Consider the following 10,047-nt stretch of genomic DNA (forward strand, 5'->3'; position numbering starts at 1 on the left):
TGTTACACATGACACCAGTAACCACTTTTTACAATATAATTATGTGCGAATTTAACGTTGAATTAACAATACCTACTATGAAGCCATCTTTGTTCCTTAAATAAATGTGACGGTGTTGGTGTTTCCTCAGTGCAGAGCTTGACAATGGGCTATCTGCACTCAGTCCACTGCGGGATTCGAACCCCGGATTTCAGCGTTGTAAGTTGTCGTTGACCCATTGAGAGACTAAATATGACATTTCTTTGACTATGTATTAACGGTATGACAACTTTTCTGTCAAAACTCCAATACCATTGCTGTGTTATTTTTGTTTCATAAAAAAGTATATATATATATATTAACATTTATTTAATATGATAAACAGAGGGAATATTTTAATTTACGTGTATACTTTAGAAACATTTTAAATAACAAAGAGTAATTTTATATTGCTGATTTAATGAGATCCTCGGACACATATGAGGGAAAATTTATATTCATAATATATTAATATTGTATTTTTAGTTTATCAATTATTGGTTAAAATTATTTTAATTCATTCAAGATTAGAAATATATATGTACATATGGTTTTAATCTTCCAGGTTAACGCAGTCGTTTGAGTCTAATTGGCTGGCTAATGAACAAGCAACTGAGCTATATGTTGATTTATTCAATTGATTGGATGTTTAGTCCAGATTGTAATCGGTTTTAACTGAGGATTCATCACCTAGATCTTAAGCGCAAGTGCACAAAATATAACTGTTGATCTTATGTGTTAATACTATATATATTTTTCTAAATTTTATTATTTATCAAATATATTTAGGGGTTTCTTTGTTTGTAGTTAAGCACAAATCTACACAATGGCTACCTGTGGTTAGAGCTGTGGGTGTGTTAAAAAGTGACAGTCAATTCATGTAAGGGTAGCCATATAGGTGGCGAATGTTGCTAATTGGCTTATCTCTCTCGCTAGTCAGCAGTTGTAAATTAGGGACGGTTGTTCTGAGCTTTAGGAGTTTCTGATCTGATCGCTTAACTGAGGTATTGTACAATATTGAAAACACCAAATATAATTTCGTAACATCATCTCGTATAAAACAAAAACAGTATTATAAATAGTTTTATAGCAAAAAAAAAATATATTTCCAATGATTCTTTTTTACAACGCAAACAAATCTACAGTTGCTAAAACGATAGGTGCTTCAATTCTTATAAATTTGTTCATTACATGAAACTATTGAAGGTATAACGCTATGGTTCTGATGCTGAAATGAAATTTACCAATGAGAGGAAATTGAATCAAAAAATTTCAGTCCATGAAAAATTACAATCTAGTTTATTTAATGTAAAGTACAAATTTACATTAAAGCCACGAGTCATCGTTATTACAAAACTTTAGATTCATCCACAAATAAAGTTTCAGGAAAAAAGAAATATATCTACAGCAAAACAGAGTTAAGATACCTCTAACATAAAGTACAAGTTATCTTCTTCTAGAAACTGGCAGAAAAGATACAGTTAGAAAAAAAAATTCAAATAAACGTATTTCAGTAACAAAATGATCATTGTATACTTTGTTCCCATTCATATTGATCATTCAGATCTATCGACGAGCTTCATATTTCTGTTTAATCAGGTTGTCAAGGTGTGATAATGGTTCATTGGCTGCTTCTGATAAAGTGCAATTGAGAGGAGGAGCTCTAGCTATCATTTCCCAGTCTCTCTTCGTTGGATGCTCATTCAGGAATGAATTGACATTTCTCTCAGCTTTCTGTTTTGCTGTTTCCTGGAAGTTATTATTATCAAATAATTTATTTCACATTGCTAGCTTAGTTTATGGGTTTAGAATTAATGTAAAAGTATTAAGCTGGCCTAGCCAAGTATAACTTTTACCTTGATATGGTAGTTCTTGGAAATCACCTCAAACAAGTGAAATTTTTACCACAGTACGAATAAACAGTGTTGGTGAGAATATGTAATATATATATACTTATATTTATTGGAGTTTATATATAATGTACGAGCGAACAGTGTTGGTGAGAATATGTAATATATATATACTTACATTTATTGAAATTTATATATAATGTTTAGTATTTTTCTATAATGATAACTTTACATAGTAGTATTTCTAATTATATTGTCATTATTATTATTATTTCATCATAGAGATTATCTCATATTGTCATCTTAGTCAAAGATGTAGATCAGGGATGGCGAACCTTTATAGGGCCAAGACGCACGAAAAAAAAAAAATCAGAAAACTTCCAGCCAAAAACTTTTGTTGTATTTTAACTAATTATTTGAAATTAGATTTTTACATGAAAATTCATCAAAAAAAGATTTTTATCAAAAACATTTGACATACCGAACAATTTCCCTTCGCGTGACACAATTGGCACGCGTGCCAATGGTTCGCCATCCCCGATATAGATTGAAGAAGCAAGCGCACGTCACATGCGTCGTAAAAGTAAGCTATCAACTTTACTTGCACCAACTAAAGAACAACAGTAATGTTGCATAATTACGAAAAGGCACTTCAATAGCCCGCCAAGAATTTACTAGAGAAAACGTCATAAACCTTCAGCTATGTCAGTTCTAGCGAAAGGCTTATATTTTGCTGTAAGTAGAAAACGAACAGATAACACCCGCCTAAAAATTTTAACATCACTCAAAAAAAGCATATACAGTGTCTGCTGGAAAGAACATCATGAAACTAAAGAAGATACGGGTAAAATCTTCGAAGATACTTTGTAGGATGTTTGCCGTTCCCTTACTAAACAAGATCCCATAGAAGATACAGATGACCAGAAAGATAACGAGAATTAGCAATCATTCAGCTATTACCCATTTGACTCAAAGAAGTATTAGATATTCCTTTCTATATCCTGGCTACACATAAAAACCATTAAGAAAAAAACAACATCCCACCAGCATAAAAAGCCGCTATAAAAGAACTCCGAACAAGTGATAATCTTATCATAAAAGAATCTGACAAAGGGGAAGATTTCGTAGTCTTAACCAAAAACAGTTACAAATATAAAATAGGATAACATCTTCAAGACACATCTACCCATGTACTTATAGACAAAGATCCAAACAAGTTGTTGTTTGAAGTTAAGCACAATGCTACACAATGGGCTATCTGAGCTCTGCCTACCACGAGTATCGAAACCCGATTTATATTAATGGCTTATATAAACACGAGTAATACAAAACCACTCCAGCAGAATACTTCCTACATAAATACAGAACCCTAAACGTAGATAACCAAAACCTATTTACAGTTTTTATCTCACAAAAATAAACAACGATTTTGAAGGGAGAAAATGTATGGAAACTATACTCATTAACGAGAATATCCAAAAATAAACAGAAACAAAGGATGGTACAAGTAACTAAACACCTATTCGAACACACGCTCATCATACTCAACATCCTTAATATTATAACAATTAGATCAACACTCGCGTGCGCTAGTGTACCTACACCACTCTTCGCTATTAATATTCCACAGACCATACTATATATTTGCATTCTCAATAATGAAGTACGTAACTACAGTTTTTTATTTTAACATTGTTCGTCAATTTTACATCCTTCCAATTCAACATTTTATTTCTCAACTGCCTTAATTTTCATTTATTTTTTGGCAAAACATAAATCATTTTGAAACTGTCATTAATTCTATACTTCGCATAAGTAATATATGCCAAATGGTTGTACAGTAATATAATTAGTATCATAGGTACACTATAATATTAGAACAATTGTAAAAACGAAAATAATATTGTAAACATTTCTATAAACACGTTACGAAAGTCTCGAGTTAACGTATATTTTCATATCAAACTACTACCAGCCCTGATGAAGCCGCAACGGTGAAACGTTGGCTGAAATAAAAAGTCTTATTTATTATTATCTGGAGAGTTACTTCTAGTCTATTATTTAAAAATTACTAGCGAATTTGTGTAAATAGTCTTTGTGAAGCTTTGTGCAGAAATTTTAAACAATATACGCAATAATTTCGAAGGTTCTTTTCTGAGATTTTTCTACTTTGAGAACTTTGGGAGCAATTAAAATTAGAAGTAAGATAATAGCTCTTACATTCAATTTATCCTCAAAAGCTGTTTCTTCAGCTTCTTGATATATTTCCATGAGTCGTCTGTAGTTATAACTGTACCCACAGCAACAAGCACGGCACATGAATACTGGAACATGAAATAAATGTATAAAATATACTTCCCAATAAACAGAGAATGAGTAACATCCTTTTATTGTTAAAATAAATAACATTATTTTATTCTTAAAATAAAATAAATATAATTGTTATATTGTTAGATAAAATAAATAACATCCTTGTATTGTTAAGATAAAATAAATAACATTCTTGTATTGTTGAAATAAAATAAATAACATTATTTTATTGTTAAAATAAAATAAATATAATTCTTATATTATTAGATAAAATAAATAACATCCTTGTATTGTTAAGATAAAATAAATAAAATTCTTGTATTGTTGAAATTTAATAAATAACATTCTTGTATTGTTAAAATAAAATAAATAACATCCGTGTATTGTTAAGAATAAAATTATCATTTAGTGTCTAGTTAATTGGAGATGGTGTTATGCTTGTATTGTAAAAAGTATTAATTGTCAATCAACATAAGATACTGTCTGTTTAAAAAGACACTTCTACTGTTCGTACTGTGTTCAGGAAACCAATGGACACAATATTGCGAAACTTGGTGTGTAGACAGATTTGACCATGTAGAAGACACCATAGTCTTATGAACATGGGAAGAGCTTTTGAAATATCATGTATATGGTGGTCATTCTGGTCGTTCAACAAAAATAATTAATTTAAAATTAAGTCTAAGATAAAGGCTCCGACGTTATTCTTGAAGAATGAAGTAAATGTTTAAGAATCCATTTTTGACAAACAGAAAATTAGTAGCGCCATCTATGAAATGCGATTTAAAGAATACACGAAACTTGATGCTGTCAAATATATAATGATCATCAGTTTATAAAATGATGCAAGTGAACTACAATTAGTTCTTTAAAAAAAGAGAACATAACAATTATGTGGCCCTGATTATCACTCTAGGTCCTGAGAAATGGATTTTATTCATTACATTTGCCACTAAAGGTAAAAAAAAAATAAAAAAATGGCAAAGTTACAAACATGTCATGATCATCAAGCCTATAACTCACAGAAAGTAAATTAGTTAATTTCTCAAAAAAAATCGTGATCTTTAGGACCGTTACATTAAAGTCTCACGGTGGTTGAACGGTACGTTTAAGGGCTTAAAACGTAAAACTTTGGGGTTCAATCCCATCGGTCCGCATAACACAGAAAATCCGCTAAGTAGCTTTGCACTAAAACAAATAATAAAAAGGTCTTTGACACCAGTTTCTGATGAATAGTGAGTGTTTTTCTTATAGCAAAGCCACATCGAGCTATCTGCTATGTCCACCGAGGGGAATCGAACACCTGACTTACAGCTGTCCAAGCGGGGGACCTGATGAATAATGATCAAAATATGTGTTAAGTGTAATAAATTCATATTCAATTCGCTGCTGGCAACTGTGAGGTCCTGACTGTAAATCCGGAGACTTACAGCTGTCCAAGCGGGGGACCTGATGAATAATGATCAAAATGTGTTAAGTGGAATAAATTCATATTCAATTCGCTGCTGGCAACTATGAGGTCCTGACTGTGAATCCGAGTGTCCATGACTCGCAGACTGACGCTGCTAAAACGACATATTAAAGAAATAACTATCATGTATTCACTAGGTTATTAAAACTTACCGCAATAGATAACGGCCACCGTTACACACAGCATTACAATGGCAAGAAACTGAGAATGACCTCGATACTCCTTAAATTCTTCACTGGTTCTGTTACAAGGTTGTTCTAACCTTATGCACGGGTAGTATCTGAAAAACAAAATACGAGTATTAGTTTTATTTTTTACCTGAACGACACCCTATGTAACACATAGGCAAAAAGGCTACAAAGCTACTCTTAACCAATTAGGAGGAATTTATTGTCCCTTACATATAATTTACACAGCTGAAAATTAATATATCCGCAGCCCATCAAGCTAACATTTATATACATTTAAGTAAAATTTTTGTTAAACTCCCTCTGGTGGATATTTTTTCACGAAGCAGGTAATAATGAATACAGAAAAATCTTAAAATTGAAAATGTTCTAGAGGAGCAGCCATGTTGGTGAAAATATAACATAAATTTTAAATTACAGAATTTTAGAAAATAGAACTTTAGACCAACGTTGCATTAAGTTGTTTTTTCTTATTTAAAATATTTTCAAACACTATTTCACCTCTGCCAACATCTGAAAGTAAAACACGGCTGGTGTTTAATTCATAGATTGCAACTTAATTCAACACACAGACAAAATCTCCGATTCAATGAACTACTGGTGATTTATATGTGTCTTGGAAAGTAGCTTGTGTTCAGTTTAGATTTCATTTTGAAATGGACGTTCTAATTTATAGTTATAACTATTGCATTAATATCTGTAACTTGCATGGCTCAGAGAAAATCTTACAATTGATTTTAAATATCATCTTTGTGATAAAGCAATAATATTTTTCGCTATATACTTGGTTGATGTGAAACTCTATTGTTAGCTCTATAAGTTCTCTGACTTACTGCTGAGCCACCAGAGACATATAGGTATTTGTCTTAGAATTTTTAGTATCATCTTATAGGAGTAGCATTTTCAATAGATTAAGGGATTAAAATATATATTTTTTAAACTGAACCGTGTGATCCATAATCCCCCGAGGGGGGGGGGGTCAGCGATAGGTTTGAAGACTTACGGTGCTAACATCCATGGTTCAATTTCTCGCGCTTATAACCAAACTTGTATGTTCAAAAATACTAAATTAGTTCAGTTTTGAAACTTACCTTCCATCTAGAAGAGTCCCAAAAATCCACGCAGCAGGACCAACCAAAGCTTTAATTATGATAACAACAAAGTAGTAACAGCATGTTTGACATTCGAACTGTAATTCTTCAGAGCGCTTACAATAACCGTAGGCCATGCGAAACGACATTTTGTTTATCAGAAGAGCTGTTGGACAAAGATTTTTGAGCAATTACTACGAGAAGATTTTCTTAATTAATTATATAAACATATTAAACTTACTTTATCGGACAAGTCACACACATTTTGAACAACCCAGGTTTATTTGTATAGTAAGTACCTCTAACATATCCTTAGTAAGTGTTCTTAATAGATATCTGTATTACAAATATTAAAAACCGTTAAATTCAACAAAACAAAATTTTTAAAGAATGATTGAAAAGTTTTAAGAAACAGCAACATAGTTTGTACGTTCATTTTGAAGATTTGGACTTTGTTACTGTCTTAGAACTATAATGTTTTTTGCAGGTTGTTTAACTTTTTGTGGGATATATTTGTTGTATATAGATGTACAAACAGTTCATTCTTACGATTCATAAGATGTCCATGAAAAATATTGCTTTTGCTTAAAATACTGTGAAAATAGGTTACCGAGATTAATATTTTTTCTAAATCTCGGGAAATAACGAAATCCCCTAGTTGTTACCAATTTCTTTAATCATTTATGTTCTGTATAAACTAAACAAAAAATCCTACTATATTTAGATTCACCATCATTTTAATATAAACAGTTAGCTGCTATCATTCTGAATACAATTCTTTATATGCTGATTTTTAAATATAAACCTTATGCAGAAAGTTTACTTAATAATATATTTTATATTATTATTAAAACTAATGCTCCTGTTTTATGTCATTTAAATTCTTAAATAATTGTGTTACCTATTTATTTCCTTACTTTTTATTTTACCACTCGATTAACATAAATAGCTCTAAATAACTTATTAAGAATATTTAATACGTTAATTGACCAATTTCTGGAAGAAACCACTGGCTCGACATGGCCAGGTGGTTAAGGCACTCGACTCCCAATCTGAGGGTTGCGGGTTCGAATCCCCGTCACACCGAACATGCTCGCCCTTTCAGCCGTGGGGGTGTTATAATGTGACGGTCAATCCCAATAGTTGGCGGTGTTGGTAAAAAAGTAGCCCAATAGTTGGCGGGGGGTGGTGATGACTAGCTGCCTTCCCTCTAGTCTTATACTGCTAAATTAGGGACGGCTAAGGCAGATAACCCTCGTGTAGCTTTGCGCGAAATTCAAAAAACAAACAAGAAACTACTATTATATCCAAATTACTTTACATAGAAGAACAGTGTAAAAGCTTATTTATTTATTTACTATACTTACAATAAGTTTATTTTTTTAACGAGGAGGTTAATTAAAAGCAACAAAAACAAAATTACAATAGCAGCGAACTATACACCGAACGTTACCAAATTATATTTCTGTTCGTGTTTGACTTTGTAAATAACTCCCAAAATATTTATACCTTTCGTTATATAAATAAATAATTTAATTTTCTTAAATAATCAAACAATTTATCTTACACTATTGAAAATAGAACGTAGATAATAATGTAGATTACCTAGATTACTTTTTGCTAACAGAAATTGCAATTTTTTTTAAAATTAAAAACGTCAGTTTGTTTTTAAGAGTTTTGTTTATCTGCTTACAATGGTGTAGATCCCTATAACATCAAAAAGGTGCTATTAATTTACATATAAAAAGATAATATATATATTACAGTAATATGTAATAGCAATTCTTGTTTATAAAAGCAAATGTATTATTACTAACAGATAAATTAAATGCTAAGTGACTTTAAATGTTGAGAAATCGTTAACTTATATAGACTTGTCTATAATAAATCTAACTTTCTATAAAACTAAGATTTCTGCAAGTCACATATTAGATAATGTAATTTTTTTGGACAACCTACGTATTTTAATCTAGTGAGTCAAAAATTGATATTTTTGTAACCAATAGATGTCAGTAACGTTCAGGAGTAGAAAGAAATTGTCTGCAGCTTTCAGTCACAATCATGCTGGAGGTAGCATCCAAGTATGAGGCTGTTTACCCACAAGATGGGGATCTTTATGTATTGATGGAAGTCCTGGTTTTTGTCCAATATAAATAAATACCCATTCACCGTGTTATTTCTTCTGGATGTCGTTTAATGGGGTGAAATTTCATTTTCCAGCATGATAACCATTCCAAGATTACATTAAACACATTAAGTTAAAGCAGTATCTTAATAGAAAGGAAGTAGATGGAAATCTTGCGTGCTTAGCGTGGCCTCTGCAGAGCCAAGATATCAGTACTGTTGAGTGTGTGTTGGACTATCTTGACCTGGAAAGACATCAAAGGCAGCCGAAATGAAAGGAAGACCTCTAAGCCTAGAATTAAATTATCATTGAACATCTCCAAAAGTGTGAAGAAAGCATTCCTAATCGGATTCAGGAAGTGATTTCAGCTAAAGGTGGCCAAACAAGATATTTAAAGAAATAATCTCTAAATTTGCTTGATATGCATTTGTTTTGCATTCAGACGCTATGAAGTTCTAAAATACCTGCTCTAAGAGGAATTCGTCATGTTTTGAATTTAAACTAGCTGATGATGTGATGCTTAATATATACACAGTACTGTATACATGTGTAACAGTGTAATGAAAATGAATAAGTGAGATGAAAGCGAATCTATAATTTAATTTTGAGAACCGTTCTAAACCCCCAGTGGCACAGCGGTATGTCTGCGGACTTACAACGCTAAAATCTGGGTTTCGATACCCGTGGTGGGCAGAGCACAGATAGCCTTTGTGTAGCTTTGTGCATAATTAAAAACAAAACAGAACCGTTATAGAGGATAACAGTAATTAAATACAGTTACGTGAAATTTTTAACACAGTGTTAAATCACATGTAAGTCACATTACAAGCATCAAAGTTTAAAGCACCCGTAAAGTATGTGAATCAACTTCTGTAACTATAGAGTTAGATAGAGTTTAAAAAAATGTGCAGAAATTAAACAGTTTTTTCACCTTAAACCGGACAGTTTATGTAGCCATGAAAAAAAAACTGTATTTTGTTTGTAATTAAGCTAC

General features: G+C 31.6%; 1 protein-coding gene across 1 annotated transcript in view; it reads right to left on the minus strand.

Annotated features, from left to right (window-relative positions):
• Positions 1–1,294: 1,294 nt before the first annotated feature.
• LOC106461558 (calcium homeostasis modulator protein-like) overlaps positions 1,295–10,047 on the minus strand; it is an 11,710-nt gene continuing 2,957 nt past the window's right edge. The window contains exons 3-6 of the mRNA XM_013921396.2: positions 6,929–7,094; positions 5,802–5,929; positions 4,089–4,192; positions 1,295–1,767 (exon numbers count right to left, since the gene is read on the minus strand). Of these exons, the coding sequence (XP_013776850.1) occupies positions 1,585–1,767; positions 4,089–4,192; positions 5,802–5,929; positions 6,929–7,094 (581 nt within the window). The 3' untranslated portion in view covers positions 1,295–1,584. The remainder of the gene's footprint in view (positions 1,768–4,088; positions 4,193–5,801; positions 5,930–6,928; positions 7,095–10,047) is intronic.

Source organism: Limulus polyphemus, unplaced genomic scaffold (genome assembly GCF_000517525.1).
Source record: "Limulus polyphemus unplaced genomic scaffold, Limulus_polyphemus-2.1.2 Scaffold39, whole genome shotgun sequence".
In the NCBI taxonomy this organism is placed as follows: Eukaryota; Metazoa; Arthropoda; class Merostomata; order Xiphosura; family Limulidae; genus Limulus; species Limulus polyphemus.